This window comes from Schistocerca nitens, chromosome 7, assembly GCF_023898315.1.
Source record: "Schistocerca nitens isolate TAMUIC-IGC-003100 chromosome 7, iqSchNite1.1, whole genome shotgun sequence".
NCBI lineage: Eukaryota > Metazoa > Arthropoda > Insecta > Orthoptera > Acrididae > Schistocerca > Schistocerca nitens.
In genome coordinates this window covers 629,730,127-629,754,914 of record NC_064620.1, presented here as the reverse complement: position 1 = coordinate 629,754,914, position 24,788 = coordinate 629,730,127, and the positions used below count along the sequence as shown (strand labels likewise).

Sequence of the window (24,788 nt, the reverse complement as noted above, 5' to 3'; positions counted from 1 at the left end):
ATTTATTTATAGAGTTGTTGGACGTCCTCCTGAGGGGCCGTGCCAAATTCTGTCCAATTGGCACGTCAGATCGTGAAAATCCGGAGATGGTTGAAGGGCCCTTCCCATAATGCAGCAGACTTTTCAGTCGGGGAGACCCGGCGACGTTGCTTGTCAATGTAGGGTTTGGCAACCGTGAAGGAAGTAGTAGAAACTCTCGCGGTCTACGAGCGGCGTTATCTTGCTGGAATTTAAGCCCAGGATGGCTTGCCACGAAGAGCAACAAAACGGGGTGTAGACTGTCGTAAACGTACCGCAGTATTGTAAGCAGTATTGTAAGGGTGCCATGGACAACACCAGAGCGAAAAGAAATGGCACCGCGGACCATCCCTCCTGGTTGTTGGGCCGCATCGTGGGTGGGTGACAGACGCTAGTATCGCACAGCTGTCTGGGGCGTCACCAGACACTAGTATGTCATTTATTCGATTAGAATAGTTTTCAGTGATGAGTCCCTCTTTGAATTGAGCCGCCTGTGCCAGACAGTTTACCTCGTCGCAGTGCACCAAGGGTAACGCTAAACGAACTGGTACAGAAATCACTAATTCATATTTAAGCAAAAGCAGGATAATCAGAGTCGTTTTTGCATAGGTTACATGTGACAGAAAAATACTTTACAGCTCCTACTAGAAGTATGTTTGTTTCTAACTGCTTTGAATGGGAGGACTGGGTTCCTTTTAAGACCGCAAAAGGCTTGGGTCCTGTGTCCCAAGGGACCTTTGAGGGTCCTGGAGGCATGGGTCCCATTTTTGATACCGTGAAACGCTTGGCTCCTTAAACCCCAGCTCCAGGTTTCCGGTAGAGAGACCCTAAATTCTATTCTTTATTCTCTTTAGTTTCTTTCTGTTATCATAATACCGGTACTTGGTTTTCTTCATAGAGATGTTTTTTTTATGTTACAGTTAATATAGATGTGTTCTGCTGTCTCCTCAAGGAGAAAACACAAAGGCCCAAAATTGCCATGGTGAAGCAAGCGAGTAAATGAAAGGCGTATTAGGAGAAGCGGGAGACTGGCAGCACTTTTAACTTCTCCTTCTCTAAAACTGTACTTCCAATACAGCGATTACTCCTCTTATCAAATTATCAACCTCTCTGTAGGCCAGGCAACTGCAGTACAAGGTACTGAATTAAACACGATTTGCTTTTTCTTAGTAGATAACCCAGATCGAGTTTTGTGGAACTCGGTTCGTGTTACAAGTCGCTTGGATGTCTTAACACTCTCACCATTGAAATCCTAGATTCATAAATACACTCCTGGAAATTGAAATAAGAACACCGTGAATTCATTGTCCCAGGAAGGGGAAACTTTATTGACACATTCCTGGGGTCAGATACATCACATGATCACACTGACAGAACCACAGGCACATAGACACAGGCAACAGAGCATGCACAATGTCGGCACTAGTACAGTGTATATCCACCTTTCGCAGCAATGCAGGCTGCTATTCTCCCATGGAGACGATCGTAGAGATGCTGGATGTAGTCCTGTGGAACGGCGTGCCATGCCATTTCCACCTGGCGCCTCAGTTGGACCAGCGTTCGTGCTGGACGTGCAGACCGCGTGAGACGACGCTTCATCCAGTCCCAAACATGCTCAATGGGGGACAGATCCGGAGATCTTGCTGGCCAGGGTAGTTGACTTACGTCTTCTAGAGCACGTTGGGTGGCACGGGATACATGCGGACGTGCATTGTCCTGTTGGAACAGCAAGTTCCCTTGCCGGTCTAGGAATGGTAGAACGATGGGTTCGATGACGGTTTGGATGTACCGTGCACTATTCAGTGTCCCCTCGACGATCACCAGTGGTGTACGGCCAGTGTAGGAGATCGCTCCCCACACCATGATGCCGGGTGTTGGCCCTGTGTGCCTCGGTCGTATGCAGTCCTGATTGTGGCGCTCACCTGCACGGCGCCAAACACGCATACGACCATCATTGGCACCAAGGCAGAAGCGACTCTCATCGCTGAAGACGACACGTCTCCATTCGTCCCTCCATTCACGCCTGTCGCGACACCACTGGAGGCGGGCTGCACGATGTTGGGGCGTGAGCGGAAGACGGCCAGACGGTGTGCGGGACCGTAGCCCAGCTTCATGGAGACGGTTGCGAATGGTCCTCGCCGATACCCCAGGAGCAACAGTGTCCCTAATTTGCTGGGAAGTGGCGGTGCGCTCCCCTACGGCACTGCGTAGGATCCTACGGTCTTGGCGTGCATCCGTGCGTCGCTGCGGTCCGGTCCCAGGTCGACGGGCACGTGCACCTTCCGCCGACCACTGGCGACAACATCGATGTACTGTGGAGACCTCACGCCCCACGTGTTGAGCAATTCGGCGGTACGTCCACCCGGCCTCCCGCATGCCCACTATACGCCCTCGCTCAAAGTCCGTCAACTGCACATACTGTTCACGTCCACGCTGTCGCGGCATGCTACCAGTGTTAAAGACTGCGATGGAGCTCCGTATGCCACGGCAAACTGGCTGACACTGACGGCGGCGGTGCACAAATGCTGCGCAGCTAGCGCCATTCGACGGCCAACACCGCGGTTCCTGGTGTGTCCGCTGTGCCGTGCGTGTGATCATTGCTTGTACAGCCCTCTCGCAGTGTCCGGAGCAAGTATGGTGGGTCTGACACACCGGTGTCAATGTGTTCTTTTTTCCATTTCCAGGAGTGTAGTTGCCATCTAAGGTCAAAATAAATTCTGTAGCAGTAGGTGACCATCTTATAGTAAGTACATGGTATTAGTCCTGTGAGATACAATAAACAGAAAACGAATAATGGCTTCAGTTCCATATGTTTTCGGTTTCAAACTGTGGACCATATTTTCCCATTACGACAGATACCGGAAAAAATGTTCAGAAAAATTAAGAGACGTTGGATAGTTTTCATAGAATAGAGATGATCCTGTTCCGCGGAGAATGCTTTGGAAAGGCTTTCATGTGACAAAGAGGATCACTAAGTTAAAATAATGTAAGAACTATATAAAGATCATATATGCCAAATAAAATCTGGTAATATACTTTGAGGAAAATTTTGAACAGTTAGACACTTACGTTAGTATAAGGGTACCCAATTTCACCAGTGCTATTCAAAATGCGCATATATAGTAGTCTCAGGAAATAGTCCCTTAAAAAGAGGAGAATGGGGTAGGGACTGCTGATGGAGTATACCTGTACCATTTTACATTTGTGCTGATGACCTACAGCCTGGAACCGCGCTGCTGCTACGGAGCCAGATTCGAATCCTGCCTCGGGCATGGATGTGTGTGATGGCCTTAGGTTAGTTAGGATTAAGTAGTTCTAAGTTCTAGGGGACCGATGACCTCAGATGTTATGTCCCATAGTGCTCAGAGCGATTTGAACCATTTTGCTGATGACCAAGTCGTCATAGCACAAGGTGGACAGTATGCTTTTACGTATATAATCATAATTTACTGTTTGCTGATAACCAAATCGTTTAGGGCAAGATAGAGAGAATGCGAATTGCATATGTACCCCCCCCCCCCCCCCCTAACAATGGAATATAAAAACTAATGTTTGCAGGTTAATTAGGTATCAAGAACTGAATATGTTACCAATGGCCTGGATGAATTGTACATATAGAGGAAAAAATCAAAAAGGTCAGTAATTTTTGCTACCTTTGGCCCGGTTTAGAAAACGAAGGAAATTCAAATTTAGTAGTTAATATTAGAATAAGTTACGGAAGTAAGGTCATCGAGATGCCCAATTCATTCTTGTAGAGCAGGAATGCGATGAACAGAAGAGAGAGAACTCGTTGTTGTTGTTGTTGTTGTTGTTGTGGTCTTCAGTCCTGAGACTGGTTTGATGCAGCTCTCCATGCTACTCTATCCTGTGCAAGCTTTTTCATCTCGCAGTACCTACTGCAACCTACATCCTTCTGAATCTGTTTAGTGTATTAATCTCTTGGTCTCCCTCTACGATTTTTACCCTCCACACTGCCCTCCAATACTAAATTGGCGATCCCTCGATGTCTCAGAACATGTCCTACCCACCGATCCCTTCTTCTAGTCAAGTTGTGCCACAAACTCCTCTTGTCCCCAATTCTACTCAATACCTCCTCATTAGTTATGTGATCAAATGGTTCAAATGGCTCTCAGCACTATGGGACTTAACTTCTAAGGTCATCAGTCCCCTAGATCTTAGAACTACTTAAACCTAACTAACCTAAGGACATCACACACATCCATGCCCGAGGCAGGATTCGAACCTGCGACTGTAGCGGTCACGCGGTTCCAGACTGTAGCGCCTGTAACCGCTTGGCCACACCGGCCGGCTTACGTGATCAACCCATCTAATCTTCAGCATTCTTCTGTCGCACCACATTTCGAAAGCTTCTATTCTCTTCTTGTCCAAACTATTTATCGTCCATGTTTCACTTCCATGCATGGCTACACTCCATACAAATACTTTCAGAAACGACTTCCTGACACTTAAATCTATACTTCATGTTAACAAATTTCTCTTCTTCAGAAACGCTTTCCTTGCCGTTGCCATTCTACATTTTATATCCTCTCTACTTCGACCATCATCAGTTATTTTGCTCCCCAAATAGCAAAACTCCTTTACTACTTTAAGTGTCTCATTTCCTAATCTAATTCCTTCAGCATCACCAGCCTTAATTTGACTACATTCCATTATCCTTGTTTTGCTTTTGTTGATGTTCATCTTATATCCTCCTTTCAAGACACTGTCCATTCCATTCAACTGCTCTTCCAAGTCCTTTGCTGTCTCAGATAGAATTACAATGTCATGGGCGAACCTCAAAGTTTTTATTTCTTCTCCATGGATTTTAATACCTACTCCGAACTTATCTTTTGTTTCCTTTACTGCTTGCTCAATATACAGATTGAATAGCATCGGGGAGAGGCTACAGCCCTGTCTCACTCCCTTCCCAACCGCTGCTTCCCTTTCATGTCCCTCGACTGCCGTCTGGTTCCTGTACAAATTGTAAATAGCCTTTCGCTCCCTGTATTTTACCCCTGCCACCTTCAGAATTTGAAAGAGAGTATTCCAGTCAACATTGTCAAAAGCTTTCTCTTAAGTCTACAAATGCTAGAAACGTGGGTTTGCCTTTCCTTAATCTTTCTTCTAGGATAAGTCTTAAGGTCAGCATTGATTCACGTGTTACAAAATTTCTATGGAATCCAAACTGATCTTCCCCGAGGTCGGCTTCTACCAGTTTTTCCATTCGTCTGTAAAGAATTCGCGTTAGTATTTTGCAGCTGTGACTTATTAAACTGATAGTTCGGTAATTTTCACATCTGTCAACACCTGCTTTCTTTGGGATTGGAATTATTATATTCTTCTTGAAGTCTGAGGGTATTTCACCTATCTCATACATGTTGCGCACCTGATGTTATAGTTTTGTCAGGGCTGGCTCTCCCAAGGCTAGTCGTCGAATATGGGGTGTCTGGGGAACATGCTTTCTCGGATCGGTAGACAGTAATTCAAGCAAATCGAATTAATGAGTTTTATTAAAAATGGTTCAAATGGCTCTGAGCACTATGGGACTTAACTGGTGAGGTCATCAGTCCCCTAGAACTTAGAACTAATTAAAGCTAACTAACCTAAGGACACCACACACATCCATGCCCGAGACAGGATTGGAACCTGCGACCGTAGCATGAGTTTTATTACAAAACGTAAATGACAGTACTTAACTTTGAGAATGACATTGATGTATAGCAAGCAAAGGGCGACAAACAAAATAAACAAGCTTCCTCAGTACATAGAATTCCTAATACAAGCGAAGTAATACAGTTGACGCTTCAGTTCAGGTCGATAGTCGTGAAGCTCCTCGTTGACGGAGCCGCGACCAGTCGGGCGCGGCGCTTATGTTCTCTTCGCATAGAGCGCGCTGCTGTTGCGTTGTCCTAGAGAGGGGTCGGTCAGCGTGCGATTGGCTGACGTCTCGTCACAGCCCTCTCTGCTCCATCGTTCCAGACTGGCGTGCCGGCGCTCGACTTTACGTCGTAACAGAAAATGCATGTTTGGTGCAAATGCGTCGGATCCGTTAAAAAACACGCAGTGTTTGTTCCTTATTTGACGTCATCTATTTAAATTACGATCGTCTGGTAGCTGTTCTGAAATTGACAGGACAGGACCTACAGTCTCTTAGTCTGTGAGCTCGGTTTCCGTGCAGCTCGGCTAGGATCAGATGTGTGTGCGGAGAATGGATGAGGGGGAAGGGGCTTGTCACCGCTACGTTAGTAATTGCTACAGGTGCGTGCATAGCTCGTGTAGAAAGTGTTTGCAAATAATGCACTTTCGTTGTGCCAATCGTGCACCCGGTTAGGACGTGGACTAGCGGTTTTCTAATCTCGAATTCCGTTGCACTAGCAAATGAAAACTTTTAGGTGAAGCAGATGTCGTTTTCCCGCGATGACATTTTGCTTCGTTCTGCGACAGAAGATGCGACTCAGAGGCGGCCTCAAAGCTCCGTGCGAGAGTCTAGGAAGTAAACGGTGCGCCAAATAGGCAGTGCGGCCTCCCTAGAAAGGCTTCGCGCGCCCGTTCTCCGCATCGGCACTGATACCGGGGAGAAAGTGTGTTTGTAAGCTGGGCAGCAGCAGCAGCAGCAGCAGGCAGCACGGGGAAGGCGACGGAAAGGGGCACACGTGACGGCGCGGTGCTGCGAGGCGAGGCGAGGCGGGCAGGAGGCGCTTCGCCGGCTAGAAAGCTGCCGCTGCCGCCACCAAGTAGGCTGTCCGCGTGCGCGCCGGCGCCCTCGCAGCCAGCCGGTACAGACCGGCCCGGCCAGGCACGGCCCCCTGTGCCCTGCTAGCGGAGACTTCTGAGCTACTGATGTCTAACACGTCGACCGAACTCCTCAGACAGTGTCCTGCATCCAGTTCTCTCGGCGTTGTCTCCCCGGCTGAGAGCCGTCAGTTACTTGGTGACCGCATTTCTTGTCGACATTCCACGGAAGTGTCCCATACGCCGCCATCTCTCTGTTTGCTCCGCCTCTCTTCCTTTCACACCGTAATAACCGTTAACAACACTCAGTAAATAACATACACAAAGACTTAAGAGTCATCCGTAAGATACTGCAGCACGCTTGACACCTGATATGGCGCTGAGCATTATGCGACTTAACTTCTGAGGTGATCAGTCCCATAGAACTTTACAACTACTTAAACGTAACCAACCTAAAGACATCACACATATCCATGCCCGAGGCAGGATTCGAACCTGCGACAGTAGCGGTCGCGCGGTTCCAGTTTGTAGCGCCTACAACCGCTCGGCCATTCCAGCCGGATGTGGACACTATCACCGTAATTTATTCGTTTCGAACTCCAGACGAAAACAGGAGAAATTTCGTAAACCCAGGAAATTAAGACGGTGGGAGGTGCAATACCTGAAAGTAGCACAGTTTTCTGACAATTTCAGAGGCGGCATTAGACACGATTCAGGAAACGGGGGCGAGAAATACACTGGTCTGCAAAACTTAATGATAAAAGTAAATTTCCCGTGACGTGTGACTGCTACAGCATACTAGAAATGGTAACTGACAGAAATGCCTAATGCGACGAACAGAAATGACGCTTCTGTTCGAAGTCACCGGAGCTCACGATGACTCACTGGACAATAAAAGAGAAGGCAGATTGTTTGTAACAGCGTGTGTGGGCCCGTGCTGGCCACGAGGTTTGTGGTAGACTGCACCATCCCCCACCACCACTGTCCGCACCTCCTGGGTGGCCGTCGACGTCCTACGTACGAGATGTAAGTTGGGCAACGGACAGGCCACTTACTTCGACAAATATCCATTCTTCCCAAGAGCTCCTCTGCCTGTAACAACAGGACCCCCAAAGCGACAGTGTTCCTGCGTGCATTTTGTGTCCCCACCCCTCGTCATATGAGGGGACCTGCAGAAACACTATTCAGACTGAATCTCTTCTCCCCCTATTCCTCGCTGGTGCAATTCGTATAGTCATCGCAAACGGTGCCGCCAATATGCAGCTGTCAAAGGAACACAACGCAGTGGTCGTCTGGCAGAGAGACCGCCCCCTCTTCCAGTCACCGTACCACTCCGCATCGAGGGATTGCGTGCTTCCCAGTCCTTTTAAATGTGGTTGTAACTGCACGCCCTGTTTCCTCTTGTTAGCGGTCACGTGCACGGCCAGCAGTGCCTGCGATTCGGAACGTCCCACACACACGTGAAGAAAAGCTACGAGCAATACCACACTCGTCGGCTACACCCGTCGCACTTCGTCCTTCTTCCTACTCCCGATGATTCTCCCCCGTGTGAAGTATCCAGCTGTTGTTTCCGGACGTGCCGTAACGAACAGCACCACAGTGGCCTGTAACTGCTCGGCGATTGCCACATACTATCTTTTCCCGTTCGTTCAATAGCCTCGTGATGTGGGGCAGTTGCATTTTGCTCTGTAGTCACGATGACGTCTCGCCATGTGACGTCCAACTTTCTGTGCATGGCTGGGAGACGTGTGGCAACATAATTCAACACTTTCATTTACTTCCACAGAGTTGTCAATCTGCTAATTTATCTATCTTGCCTTCAAGTTTTGCAGAACAGCAGTAGAAAGCGAATAGACAGCTTTGAGAGATGAAGTAATGAAGGCAGGAAACCATAAAATAGACTAAGGGGCAAGGAACAGTAGAAATCTTTGGATAGCACAAGATATATTGCTAAGTAGGAATGGCCTAGAGGATAAATGCAGGGCAGTAGAAACAAACACTGCTAGAGGAAAGATATGTGCCGCATGTAGGAAAATTAGAGAGCCCTTTGAAGAAAAGAGAAGCTCCTATATCAATATTCTGAGCTCCGGTCCAAAGACAATACTAACCGAAGAACAGAAGGCTGACAGGTGTAAGGAATACAGACAACAGCCATACAAGGGAAAGTAACTCGATAGCATTACAGATATTTATTTATTTAACGGTATACTTCCAGGTTTTGATCCGAGTGTGTATTTCCATCGTCGCGTAAAAGGAAATAGGAGCTTGGCTGAACACACGGAAGTACACCGCAAGTCCATCATGCCGCGAAATCCTTAGACGTCGCTCTTGTTTATTATACTTTTCTCTCTCCATTCCAATGAGTAGGACGGGTTTGTTTGAGATCGGGACCATTGCGGGGTCACAGTTCCTTTCAGCGAATTGCCAGGCGGACGAAATGTTAGTGGGACATGTGATGTGACAGACTTGATACGGCGAGGACTGACAGAACACTGAAAGACCTAAGCTTGACAAGGCCCTTGCAGTATGCGATGTCGTCTCACAATTATCGAGCTCCTTGTCAGAGCAAGCCACGAGAAAAGTTCTCCACTTGGAATGAGCGATGGGTGTCTAGCGCTATTACAGGGTGTCCCAAAATAATGTATACGCTATTTGAACCTGAACATCTCTTTAATGAAAGCGGTTAGAAATACAATTTCAGTGGTGTTAGATACCTCATGGTTCGACTTATGGCTGTAAATGTTGAAACTGGTGTCCGTCCATCGCAATACACTGTCGACAACGACTTACGACTGAGCGACATGCCAACTTTATTGTTTCCAACGGAATTTGCTCTCTAAGATCATCCAGTGTGCGTGGTCCCGCAGCGTAAACTGTGTTCTTGATAGTACCCCACAGAAAGGCGTCTAGAGGAGTTAAATCTGGAGATCGAGCGCGATACTTCACACTCCCTGCTCGTCCTGTCCATCCGGCAGGGAATGTGCGATTGAGAAATGCCCTCACATCCAGGTGAAAGTGAGGTGGCGCCCCATTCTGTTGAAAGTAATAATCTTCATTTCCAAACAAAACGCTAAGACCAGGAATTACCATTTCCAACATTTCCGAGTCGCCCGTGACAGTTTTGTCAAAGACGTACGGCCCGTTTAACCCTCTAGAAGACAGACCACGCCACACTGTTACTCCTGGTAGGTTAACACGCCTTTGCTCGGTTACATATGGATTCTCCCTAGCCCAGTGCACGCAATTATGGCGGTTAATTGTTCCATCAAGTTTAAACGTCTCTTCATCTCACCAAAGAATTCGATTTTGGAAACGTCGCTCTTCTTCAAAAAGTGGTGCAAATGGCTCTGAGCACTATGGGACTTAACATCTGAGGTCATCAGTCCCCTAGAGCTTAGAACTACTTAAACCTATCTAACCTAAGGATATCACACACATCCGTGCCCGAGGCAGGATTCGAACCTGCGACCGTAGCGGTCGCGCGGTTCCAGGCTGAAGTGCCTAGAACCGCTCGGCCACCATGGCCGGCCGTTGCTCTTCCTGTTAATGAACCACTCACAAAATTCGCTTCGCCTATCAGGATCATCCTCGTTAAGAGCGTGGAGAAGTCTTGGGATGTAAGGCTTAAAGTTCTGAGACTGCAAAATTCTATGAACACTGCTTGTGCAGATCCCAGTCTCACGAGAGCATTGCCTCACACATTTCTTCAGGGATCTTGAGTATGCGTGGATTTCTGCATCAACGCTCTCATTGTCTGTTGAACTTCTCTTTCGTCCGCTATGTCTCTTCTTCATATCGTGCACCGTTCCTTCGGCTTCAAACTTATCTATGATTCATGTAATTGTTACTCTTCTCGATGGTGGTGTTCCAAATTCAACTCTCCAACGTCAGCGTTCAGCACTCACATTCCCTGTTTTCCAGTAGCACTTTAGCACCCATGTTCGGTGACAATCCTGAAACAAAAGAAAGCATTGTTACGTTTTTCACCGCCTTCTAAATTAATACCCATAAAAATTGTATTGCTGTCTCCTTTAGTTAAAAAGATATTCTGTTTGAAATAGTGTATACATTATTTTGGGACACACTGTATATTGAAGTTTGAATGTTCAAACTTGATATTTCATATAATTTCAGTTCCAAAGAAGGCAGTTGCTGACAGGTGTGCGTATTACCGAACCATCAGTCTTGGGACTGGTGGCGGTCTAGTGGCAAAGGGAATGCCTGAAAACCGAAAGGACGCGAGATCGAATCCCAGCCGAAGCTGGCGTTTTTCGGTCAGTATTTTGACAGAGCATTCATCTCTCTGTGATGTAGAGACACGTCAGGAACAACATGTGATTATGATTCCACGTTAAATTTTGTCTCCTTGCCCTTGTTAGCCACACATTGGTCATCGAAGTGGCATCCGTTTCAAAGTCTTGCTTCAGAATGTCGAGCCACACGAAATTATTTTTACTTCTCAATCACTTATGTTTGCAAAATACTAACAGGAATTTTTCTATAAAAGTGGAGGACGAGGTCAAAGGCAACTTCAGGGGAAATATACGAAAGTGCGAGGTAACACATTGCGGGTTGTCTTAGACCACAGACTGAAGAAAGGCAAAGCTATCTTTATAGCACTTGCAGATTTAAAGAAAACTTTTGACAGTGTACCTGTAGACTGGAATACACTCTTTCAAATTCTGAAGGCAACACTGGTACAATATAGGGAGCAGGTGGCAATAAGCAGAGGAGCCGAACAGGAACAAATGCAGAGCAGCATCTACGAATTTGTTTAATAGAAATTTAAACGATCATGACACCGTAGATAATGAGATCTGTTCCTAACCACAATGTGCAATTTCAGAAACTTGAAACAAAATAGTGCAAACCCAAATGTGTGGATATTTCAGCCTACTGATAATTCCTTTCAAATGAAACTGAAACCCGTACGGCACGAAAAATTGGTTTCATTTAGTTGTAATAAGACGAACCCAAAGTGGCAGTTGTTAGCATAACATTACGCGCAACTGATGGCGGCAGGAGAACAAAAGAAGTTTTAGAACCTTGTATTTTTTCAGTTCAGTGTTCTCCATCATTAAAACCTGAACCACGGACTACGTCTTGTAAAATTGCTCACCCTCAGTTTTGTGTCTCAGAACTTAACTTTAACACAATAAACGACGTTTGTCTAATCAGTGGATGTGTATCCTTCTGTAACTATATTTACCTGCCGTATTAGTTAGCTGACTTTTGCCGCGAGCTTGAGTCCTGTCTCGTTTGGTTAGAAGATGTTCTGCGGCGCTCCGAGGAGGAGCAGGAGGTGTGTGGGTAGCGCCGCGCTTTTGTGGCGGGGCAGTGGCCGTCGCGAGGCTGCCGTGGCTGCTGCTGACAGCCGATAATAATTTCCTCTCACAAGGATGTTTTCTGGAGAAGGTTGTTGTCAGCTGACATTTCCGTGAGAGGAACTCGGTGATTTTACTTTTTGTGCACACTGGGTATGCTCTTAATTTTTGGCATTCCCTTACTTTTATACGGAGCGAGGTGGCGCAGTGGTCAGCACACTGGACTCGCATTCGGCAGGACGACGGTTCGATCCCCCGTCCGTCCATCGTGACTTAGGTTTTCAGTGATTGCGCTAAATCGATTCAGGCAAATGCCGGGATAGGGCACGGCTCACTTCCTTCCTCATCCTTCCCTAACCCGGTGAGACCGAAGACCTCGCTGTGTGGTCTCTGCCCTCAAATCAACCCAACCCAACCTAACTTTTACGCGGTTTGAACTGTGTCGGCTCTGTGTAAGACACGATTCCCCTCGATCTTCCGTACAGTTCTGGTTCTCTCTCTCTCTCTCTATTCGTTTAGTCGGTTCCGACTCTTCGTGACCCCATGAACCAAATCACGCCACTTTTTCCTGTCTTGCACTTTCTCCCGTAGACCTTCCAGGTTGGAACACATTGCTTCTGTGATGCTATCGATCCATCTCATCCTCTGACGTCCTCTTCTTCTAGTTCCTTCAATCTTCCCCAGCATTAATGTTTTTTCCAGCGAGGCATGCCTTCGCATTGTGTGTCCAAAGTAGGTCAGCTTTTGTTTTAAGATTAGACCTTCCAGGGGGAAATCTGGTTTAATTTGCTCCAATATTGATCTGTTGGTTCTCTTGGCAGTCCATGGAACTCTAAGAAGTTTCCTCCAACACCACAATTCGAAGGAGTCAATTCTTCGTCGTTCAGCCTTTCTAATGGTCCAGGTCTCACATCCATACATCACAACTGGAAAGACCATAGCCCTCACAATACGGATCCTTGTTGCTAGTGTTATATCTCTGGACCTTATAACCTTGTCAAGGTTTGACATCGCCTGTCTACGGAGCAACAGGCGTCTCCGGATTTCATGGCTGCAGTCACCGTCAGCAGAGATCTGGGAACCGAGATAACTGAATGTGGTCACTACCTCCATGGTTTCTCTTGCTATATCCCACGAATTGGTAGGTGTAGTTGCCATAATTTTCGTTTTCTTCACATTCAGCATAAGACCAGCCTTTTCACTTTCGTCTTTCACCTTCAGTAAGAGTGTTCTCAATTCTTCTTCACTTTCTGCCAACAGGATCGTATCATCCGCGTACCTGAGGTTGTTTGCATTTATTCCAGCTATTTTAATTCCTGTTTCTCCTTCATCTAGCCTCGCATTCCTCATGACATGTTCTGCATACAGATTGAATAAGTACGGTGACAGTATGCAGCCTTGCCGGACCCCTTTCTGAATCTTTATCCATTTCGTTGTTCCATACATAGTTCTCACCGTGGCTTCTTGGTCAAGATATAAACTCCGTATCAGATGAATGAGGTGATCTGGTACACCCATGTTTTTCAGTACGTTCCATAAATTGTTGTGATCGACGCAGTCAAAGGCTTTGGCGTAGTCAATAAAGCAGAGGTACACATCTCTCTGGAATTCTCTCGCTTTTTCCATAATCCACTGAATGTTAGCAATTTGATCTCTAGTTCCTCTTCCTTTCCTAAATCCAGCTTGTTCTTCTGGCAGCTCTCGATCTAGATATTGGCGAAGTCTATTTTGTAAGATTTTCAACATAACTTTGCTAGCATGTGAAATAAGTGCGATTGTTCGGTAATCTGAGCATTCTTTAGAACTTTTCTTCTTTGGAATGGGGATGAATACTGATCTTTTCCAGTCTTCTGGCCACTGCTGCGTGATCCATATTTTTTGACATATTGAGTATTGTGACTGCTCTAGTTCTAAATTAACATTAACATCAGCAGTAGGAGCCCTGTCATGATGCAGTTCTTTCTTGTATAGGTCTTCTAGCTAATTTCTGAAAATCTTTATTTAATTCAAACATAGCTGATCTATCTCCCTTGATTTTTGCTTTCCTTCGTTCTTCTGAACTTGCAGTGCCTCAACTGATAGCCATCTAGCCTTCTTACTGTTCCTTTTCTTGGGAATGTGTTTTTCGGCGGCCTCCTTGACAGTATTAGCTACTTCTGTCCACATCTCTTGCGAGCTTTTGTCCTCCAGCTGTAATACATTAAATCTGTTTTGTACCTCTGCAGCATAGTCGGAGGGTATAGAGTTAAGGTCGTATCTGCAAGTTGGGATACTTTTTGCTACATTCTGAAGTTTCAGCCGAAATTTTGCAATCAGGAGCTCATGATCTGATCCGCAGTCAGCCCCAGGTCTTGTAGCTGACTGAACCGCGCTCTTCCATCTCTGATTACAAAGTATGTAATCAATTTGGTTCCGGTGTTGGCCATCTGGCGAAGTCCAGGTATATAGGCGTCGTTTTGATAGTTGAAACAGTGTATTAGTAATTATCAATGAATGCATCCTTTCCAGTGACTTTAAACAATTCTGCTGGTATTTCATCATGTCCACTAGTTTTGTTATCAGCCATATTTTCAAGGGCCCACTGGATTTCGCTCTCCAAAATACCTGGCTCTAGTTCTAAATTAACATTAACATCAGCAGTAGGAGCCCTGTCATGATGCAGTTCTTTCTTGTATAGGTCTTCTACATATTCTGCCCATCTTTCCTTAACATCCTCTGCTTCACTCAGATCTTTCCCGTTTCTATCTTTTATCATTCCAATTTTTGCCTGGAATTTTCCTTTAATTTCTCTAATTTTCTTATAAAGGTCTCTTGTCTTCCCCTTTACGTTACTATCTTCAACTTCCTTGCACTGTTCATTAAAGAATATATTTTTATCTCTTCTAGCTAATTTCTGAAAATCTTTATTTAATTCAAACATAGCTGATCTATCTCCCTTGATTTTTGCTTTCCTTCGTTCTTCTGAACTTGCAGTGCCTCAACTGATAGCCATCTAGCCTTCTTACTGTTCCTTTTCTTGGGAATGTGTTTTTCGGCGGCCTCCTTGACAGTATTAGCTACTTCTGTCCACATCTCTTGCGAGCTTTTGTCCTCCAGCTGTAATACATTAAATCTGTTTTGTACCTCTGCAGCATAGTCGGAGGGTATAGAGTTAAGGTCGTATCTGCAAGTTGGGATACTTTTTGCTACATTCTGAAGTTTCAGCCGAAATTTTGCAATCAGGAGCTCATGATCTGATCCGCAGTCAGCCCAAGGTCTTGTAGCTGACTGAACCGCGCTCTTCCACCTCTGATTACAAAGTATGTAATCAATTTGGTTCCGGTGTTGGCCATCTGGCGAAGTCCAGGTATATAGGCGTCGTTTTGATAGTTGAAACAGTGTATTAGTAATTATCAATGAATTTTCTTGGCAGAATTCTAGGAGTCTCTGTCCAACTTCATTTGTTGTACCAAGACCATATTTCCCTGTTATACCTTCTACAGCTTCATTTCCCACTTTTGCATTCCAATCTCCAACTATGAAGACGATATCCTTTTTTGGTGTTGACAGTAGTAATTCTTTAAATGCGAACATTTTTAGGTTAGGCTTTACCGTGACTGTTACTGACATTAAATGAAACAATAAGTTCACTGTATCATCTCAATTTTCAGCGACTGCCTACACTCATAAAATACACGCACACACACACACACACACACACACACACACACACACACACACACACACACACACCTAATATTTACCATAAATATTGACAGCTGCCAAGAGTACAAGAGATTGACCTCATTCACTGATAATTCATCACACCAACAGCTTGTACCCCTTGTCAGCTTAAGACTGTATGTACATCAATTACTGGCACAAATGTATATCTATCTGCATATTTCATAGCATTAACCAATGTATTACTCCAACCTTTAGGCAGCTACTATATGCAACATGCAATCTTAAGACTCCTTGCCATGTAAATATTTCCCCTCAATAATCACTTTTTCCTCTCTCTCTCTCTCTCTCTCTCTCTCTCCCTCTCCCCTCCCCCCCCCCTCTCCCTCTCCCTTTCACTCACACACACACACACACACACACACACACACACTTTTTCTCTCTCTCTACCTCTCCTTCTGCCTCCAGCCCCTCACTTCATATCTGTCTATTAACCCCAATCAAAGAATGTAATGTATGTATGATTTTACTGTTGTAGCCAATATGATCATTGTAATTATAGTCTGTAACATTTCACCTAATTGTTATCAATAAGAATGAAGTTTAAGCCATTTTAACATTTCACCTGATTGTATAAACGAATACGGATGTTTGCTGTTCTAACTTGTCAGAATTGGATTTATATACCACCTGAAGTACACACACATATATTTGACTCCTCAAAACAAACACCGCCAAATGCTTAAAGCAATTATTCTGTAATAATATTGTTATGATGTATATTCTTTGCACTTTGCGATTATGTCTTCACTTCTGTTATACGAACTTTGCACCCAGCTGATTCCAGACGCCATATTTGTTTACAAATGTGGCAGTATACATGTGATGTGTTACGACAGCAAAAGGAACCTGTGATCACTGAAGGTACTGTAGTTTACTCATTTAATGTTTACCATTAGATATCAGTTTAATTTTTCGTCAAAAGTTATCCTAAACCATATTCTGAAATAGTGTCTCGTTTCTCTACTAGGCAGTGCCACAAGTTCCTCCAAAAATCGTAACACAACACACACACAAATGTAATACTTACTAATGTAAATCCACCCGATGATGGAGGTTTAAACCTTCGAAACGCGTCGTGGAAATGAATAAAACGGTGACTGGTAACAGTGAACTTATTGTTTCATTTAAGTAGTAATTCTTGTAAATCTCCATAGAACTGGTCAATAATTTCCTTTTCAGCATCGGTTGTTGGTGCATAAACTTGAATTACTGTGATGTTGAGGGGCTGACCTTGAAGTCTGATGGACATCATTCTATCATTTTTATATTTGCATCCCATCACAGCTTTTCTCACTTTATCACTAACTATGAAGGCTACTCCATTACTTCTGTTGTTATCGTGCCCAGAATAATACACCATATGGCCATCCGAAGCAAATTCTCCCATGCCAGTCCACCTCATTTCACTTATTCCCAATATGTCGATGTTAATTTTCTCCATTTCTCTTTTCACTATGTCTAGTTTTCCTCGATACATGGATCTTACATTCCATGTTCCTATGCAGTGCTTCTCTTTGCACCATCTTACTCTTCGTGAAGCTCCTCTCAACCTGGTTCCCCCCGGAGATCCGATCGGGGAACTTGAAACTCCGGAACATTTTGAGCTGAGCGAAGCCATGGGGTTTTCTTGGGATAGTTCAGTGGTGGTTTCCCGTTGCCTTCCACTGTCCTCCAACTCCTATCTGCTCACCGACTCAGTTTCCCGCTGGGGTTGGTTACCCAACCTTCCGCTGAGTTGCTCGGCTTAACAGGGGCACCACGTGTAGGTAGGAAATTGGAGAATTGAGGTGACAGAGGCTGTGACAACTCTCTTGCTGAGTTCTTGTAATCGCGTATCACCCCCATTTTATGCCAGAGTCTCATGATGTCTGCAGAGACCCCCACAGGTCATTTCCTGGGCCCACAGTTCTGGTTGCTGGGTGCAATTCCTTAATGGGTTTATGTGTGCTTTGGTCGAGTTACTAGCGGTGTCGTAAAATGCTACCGCTGGTTATCTGTCAGCGTTTTTGTTTCCGCGGCGTCGTGTGTGTCGGAGGCAGGTGGGGACGTGCGCTCTGGTCTGGATTCGGCAGCCTCGCCATCTAGGTTGTGGCTGCGTAGCCCCAGACAGGGCAGGCGTATTTGAGTGTGGGCCTTACGGTAGCATCCGCTAGCAGTAAACGTTAGTCGTAGCAGTGTCCGGAAGCGGTTGGGAGGGAGTAGCATCCCACCATCGTGTGTATTAGCTCTTCCCCGATACGCGGGGTACAGGAGACATGGAATGGAAAGAATGCACCAGAAAACTGGCCGCCCTATTTCGAAGGTACCGTCGTCGCATTTGGTTCGATTTAATTTTCCCGATCCACTTGGAACCTAAATCAGTATAGCAGGATTTGAATCGGCGTGCTCTCGAATGCCATGCCACTCCACTACTACGCCACTGGTAACACTAGCACAAGCGTCCTCCCAGTCAGAAGGTGGCTTAGGTATCATCAGACGGTGCAGTCCGGAAGCCGAGAGTAATAATAATAATAATAATAATACCCGTGGAGGCCCGGGAAAAGAATAGGCCTCCGGTATGTTCTGCCAGTCGTAAAAGGCGACGAAAAGAACAAACCACTAATAGGGCTAACCCCCCTTTAGTGTGATTAGTTGGTTCAGGACAGAACTAAAGAAGCCTCGGACAAGCGCCGTCATGGTCGGGGACGACGCTTGAACTCTATGCCCGCCCACAATGGTAACGACACTGCTAGCCAACTGGAAAATGATTTAAATCCAAATAGAGGTGTTTTGCAGGATATGCCTCCTGCAACCACCCTAGAAGGAAAACAAAGACAGAGGATGAGATGGTCAGATGAAGTTAATCGACACCTCATGTTCTGTTATTACCAAGCAACAAACCTAGGAACCAACACAACTGGATACAGATCACAAGTATACACAACATTTATTACCAGATACCCAGAATTAAAATTTTTAACAGAACAACGACTAGCTGATCAGATCCGTGTAATAATAAAAAATAACAGGATACCCCAGTCAGAATTAGAAAACATCAAACAACAAGTACAACAAATACTGGAACAAAATAATGTGCAATCAGAAGAAGAAGAAAATACAGTAATGGACTTAAACATCCCAGAGCAAACAAACAAAGAACAACACGCACCAATTAAACAATCAGAGGAAAACGAAATCTTAAGACAGCCACCAGAACAAGCACAAATAGAACACGAAGTGACACACATGTTAGATATAGAAGAAAAATTTCAGCTGACATATATAGAATACAAAGACACAAATACAGACATAAGACCATTCTTGCATAGACCACCAAATAACCCACAAGTCGAAACAACAATAAAAACTATCAACACAATCATACACAACAAAATAAATGAAAACACAACTATGGAAGAGTTACAACTATTGGTTTATATAGGAGCACTCACTACACTAAATATACACACTAGGCAGAGATCAGAACCAACCAACACACAGAAGAAACCCACAAAACCAGCATGGCAACACAGGCTACAGATCAGAATAGAAAAACTGAGAAAAGACATCGGACAGCTAACACAATTTATAAGAAATGAAATCTCGGAAAAAAAACGAAAAAGGTTAGGTAAAATCTCACAACAAGAAGCGACAGAGCAATTAGACGAAAAGAAGCAGAAATTACAAGCATTAGCCAAACGACTCAGAAGATACAAAAAAAGTGAAAATAGAAGGAAACAAAACCAAACATTCAACACAAACCAAAAGAAATTTTACCAGACAATAGATAACACACACATTAAAATAAACAATCCACCAAACATAACAGACATGGAACACTTCTGGAGCAACATATGGTCAAACCCGGTACAACATAACAGGCATGCACGGTGGATACAAGCAGAAACAGACACATACAAGATGATACCACAAATGCCTGAAGTGATAATTTTGCAACATGAAGTCACCCAAGCAATTAATTCTACTCACAATTGGAAAGCCGCTGGAAATGATAAAATAGCAAATATCTGGTTAAAGAAGTTCACCTCAACACATTCACATCTAACTAAATTATTTAACAGTTACATTGCAGACCCATACACATTCCCTGATACACTTACACATGGAATAACTTATCTGAAACCTAAAGATCAAGCAGACACAGCGAACCCAGCTAAATATCGCCCCATAACATGCCTACCAACAATATACAAAATATTAACTTCAATCATTAAACAGAAATTAATGACACATACAACACAGAACAAAATTATAAATGAAGAACAAAAAGGCTGTTACAAAGGAGCACGAGGATGTAAAGAGCAACTGATAATAGATGCAGAGGTGACATATCAAGCTAAAACTAAACAAAGGTCGCTACACTACGCATACATTGATTACCAAAAAGCTTTTGATAGTGTACCCCACTCATGGTTACTACAAATATTGGAAATATACAAAGTAGATCCTAAATTGATACAGTTCCTAAACATAGTAATGAAAAATTGGAAAACCACACTTAATATCCAAACAAATTCAAATAATATCACATCACAGCCAATACAGATTAAGCGTGGAATATACCAAGGAGACTCATTAAGTCCTTTCTGGTTCTGCCTTGCTCTGAACCCACTATCCAACATGCTAAATAATACAAATTATGGATACAATATTACTGGAACATACCCACACAAAATCACACATTTGCTATACATGGATGATCTAAAACTACTGGCAGCAACAAATCAACAACTCAACCAATTACTAAAGATAACAGAAGTATTCAGCAATGATATAAATATGGCTTTTGGAACAGACAAATGTAAGAAAAATAGCATAGTCAAGGGAAAACACACTAAACAAGAAGATTACATGTTGGATAACCACAGCGACTGCATAGAAGCGATGGAAAAAACGGATGCCTATAAATATCTAGGATACAGACAAAAAATAGGAATAGATAATACAAATATTAAAGAAGAACTAAAAGAAAAATATAGACAAAGACTAACAAAAATACTGAAAACAGAATTGACAGCAAGAAACAAGACCAAAGCTATAAATACTTATGCGATACCAATATTGACCTACTCATTTGGAGTAGTGAAATGGAGTAACACAGACCTAGAAGCACTCAATACACTTACACGATCACAATGCCATAAATATAGAATACATCACATACATTCAGCAACAGAAAGATTCACATTAAGCAGAAAGGAAGGAGGAAGGGGATTTATCGATATAAAAAACCTACATTATGGACAGGTAGACAATTTAAGAAAATTCTGTATAGAACGAGCAGAAACTAGCAAAATACACAAAGCAATCACTCATATAAATACATCGGCTACACCACTACAATTTCATAACCACCTCTACAACCCTTCAGACCACATAACATCAACAGAGACGAAGAAAGTAAATTGGAAAAAGAAAACACTTCATGACAAGCACCCGTATCATCTAACACAGCCACACATCGATCAAGACGCATCCAACACATGGCTAAGAAAAGGCAATATATACAGTGAGACAGAAGGATTCATGATTGCAATACAGGATCAAACAATAAACACCAGGTATGACAGCAAGCATATTATTAAAGATCCCAATACCACAACAGATAAATGCAGACTTTGTAAACAACAAATAGAAACAGTAGATCACATCACAAGCGGATGTACAATACTAGCAAATACAGAATACCCCAGAAGACATGACAATGTCGCAAAAATAATACATCAACAGCGTGCCTTACAACATAAACTTTTAAAACAACAAGTTCCTACATACAAGTATGCACCACAAAATGTACTGGAGAATGATGAATACAAATTATACTGGAACAGAACCATTATAACAGATAAAACAACGCCACATAACAAACCTGACATCATACTCACCAATAAAAAGAAGAAGTTAACACAACTAATCGAAATATCCATACCCAATACAACAAATATACAAAAGAAAACAGGAGAAAAAATTGAAAAATACATCCAACTGGCTGAGGAAGTCAAAGACATGTGGCATCAGGATAAAGTTGACATCATACCAATTATAGTATCAACTACAGGAGTCATACCACACAATATCCACCAGTACATCAATGCAATACAGCTACATCCAAACACATATATACAACTACAGAAATCCGTAATTATTGATACATGTTCAATTACCCAAAAGTTCCTAAATGCAATATAACACATACCGTACAGTTAATAGGAAGTGACGCTTGATCAAGGTCCGCGTCACTTTCCATTCTCAACCAGACTTAACGTCTGAGAAAGTAAAGAAATAACAATAATAATAATAGCTTTATTCAACATCGAATGGTACACTGCACATGTACAAAGAAACAGTAATGATTAAAGTTACTTGTACAATACACAAGACACATTCTTCTGAATACGTCATTAATTTACAACAAAATTGCAATAAGGTGTTTACTTATTTCTGTTCACATAATTTCACAAAGCATTTGTTGTTCTTCATATAAGTATGGTACTCTTCTAATGTGTAGAAAGGGTGTTTTACTAAAAATTTCTTAAGCTGATGTTTCAGTTTAATTGTAGGAAGAGCCATGACTGCTCTAGGCAGTGCATTAGCTAATTTTATACCTGCATACTGAGGCCCCTTTTCGTAAAGTGCTGTTCTGTGGCTGCCAATGTAAAATCTTTCTTTATTTCTAGTATTGTACTGGTGGAAATCTGAATAAGTGTTTGGGTGCAGTCTTTTCACAAGCAATATGGCTTTTAGAATGTATGTGTTTATAACAGTTAACACCTCTGTTTTTGGAAACAAGTTGCGACAAGATTCCCTATATTTTGCTCCACAGATTATTCTCACACCCCTTTTTTGAAGAATGAGTAGCTTATCTAGATTAGCTTTGGTTGTTGCCCCCCAAATTTCAATACCATAGTTCAAGTGAGAGGAGAAAAGAGCATGGTATGCAGTCTTTAGGACTACGGTGTCTCTACAGATCTTGCTAATAGTACTGATTGCAAATATATTTTTTGACAGCTTAGTTGCTAGAGAGTCAATATGTGTGTCCCATTTCAGGTTGCTTTGGATTGTTATGCCAAGGAATTTTACACTAGACTCTTTCTTTACCAATTCGTTGGCCATGTATAATTTTATTTCATTATTCAAACTACTTTTGTTAAACTCCATCAAACATGTTTTACTGGTGCTTACATTTAAGTGTCTTTCATTAAAAAACTGAACAATTTCTTTTGTCACATTATTACACTCGGCCTCTAGTTCATTACATGATTCCTTTTTACATACAATGGACGTGTCATCGGCATACAGAACAATTTTGGAATTTATAGTACAGTATTTAATATCATTTACATAGATCAAGAACAGAAGGGGGCCCAATACCGAGCCCTGGGGCACCCCATATTTTATGCAAGGGATCTCTGATTTGTAGACACCACTTTCCGTTTTAAGTAGAACAAACTGCTTTCTATTGCTCATATAACATTTTATTAGATCATAAGCAGCACCTCTAATGCCCATGTTCCATAGCTTGTCTAATAGGATGTCAACGTTCACACAGTCAAAGGCTTTTTCCAGGTCTAGGTATACACCTGCCACATGTTCCTTGCCTTCGATACCCCGTAACACCTCTTCAATTAGTTGAGCAGCTGCAGTGCTAGTTGATTTACCTTTTACGAATCCATTTTGATTTTCGAACATCAGGTTGTGTTTGTTAAGAAAGTTTATAATCCTGTTGTATATAACTTTCTCAACTATTTTGGAAAAGACAGGAAGGATTGAGACTGGTCTGTAGTTTTCTATTTTGTTGTTGTCACCTTTCTTAAAAATGGGTGTTACCTGTGCTATTTTGAGTCTGTCTGGAAAGGTGCCTGATTCTATTATATTGTTGACTGCTGCAGACAGAGGTACAGATACATTTTGGCTACAGGCTTTTAAAACATTAGTATTTAGGCCATCATGCCCAGCTGAATTAGAGGGTTTTAGAGAGCTAATGATGCCCATTATTTCTGCACAGTTTGTGGGGGCTAGATATATACTATGGTCACATGTATTACCTTTAAAACTGTAGTGCATGTTTTTATGTTTGTCATTTATGGCTTCCCCTACGGAAGAAAAATATTCATTAAAAATATTTGCAATTTCCAGTTGGTCTTTTATGAGCATGCCATTGTGGTTAATAGTAAAGTCCATACAGGATTTGTCATTGCCAGTTCTAAAACTGTTTATGACTGCCCAGATGCCAGTAGTTATGTTGTGTGAGTTTTGAAGCTTATTTGCAACATAGTTGCTCCTGGTCTGTGTAAGTAAGTCCTTATAGTGTGCTTGATATATTTTGAAGGCTTCCTTTAGCTCAGGAGTCTCTCTGTTATTCAGCATTGCACTGTGGAATAGTTTTAATTTTTCCCTCGCTTCAGTGACATTACTATTTACCCAAATATTTTTGTTTATATTTTTTGTTTGTTTCATTTTTGTGATTACAACTGGGCATGTGGTATCAAAGCAGTAATAGAAGTCAGCAGCAAAGTTATCGTATGAAAAGCTATTATTTTCAAACCATTTTATTTGTGCTAGCATCCAGTTTAGTCTATTTATCTTGTCATTATACATTATTCTTTTAGTTACAAACTGTTGCTTTGTGGTGACAGTGGGGGCCTCATGGCATTCCAATTTAAGCTGTACTGCATGGTGATCTGAGATGGCTAGTTTTAAAACTGATGCACTGTGGGATAGGTGGGTCATGTTTGTTATTATGTTGTCAAGACATGTTTTACTATTGCCAATTTCTCTAGTGGGTTCCCGAATGAGTGGGGTCAGGTTAAATTCATCACACAGACGATGTAACTTTTTGGTGCTGACATCATTTGTTAATAAATCTATATTTATATCCCCTGTAACTATAATATTTACATGACCATTTGGCCCAGAAAATGTTGTGTCTATATATACAAGCAAGTCAGAAAGATTTACAAAAAAGGTATCCGTATTTGCTGCAGGTGG

General features: G+C 43.0%; 1 protein-coding gene across 1 annotated transcript; it reads right to left on the bottom strand.

Moving 5' to 3' along the window:
* Window positions 1-14,550: 14,550 nt before the first annotated feature.
* Window positions 14,551-14,994, bottom strand: LOC126195800 (uncharacterized). Its single transcript, XM_049934436.1, has one exon. It carries the CDS (start codon window positions 14,992-14,994, stop codon window positions 14,551-14,553), a length of 444 nt encoding a protein of 147 aa, XP_049790393.1.
* Window positions 14,995-24,788: the final 9,794 nt, after the last annotated feature.

Excerpts from the sequence above, each read along its gene's own strand:
- LOC126195800 (XM_049934436.1), bottom strand. The coding sequence starts at position 14,994 with ATGTTTGAATTAAATAAAGATTTTCAGAAATTAGCTAGAAGAGATAAA.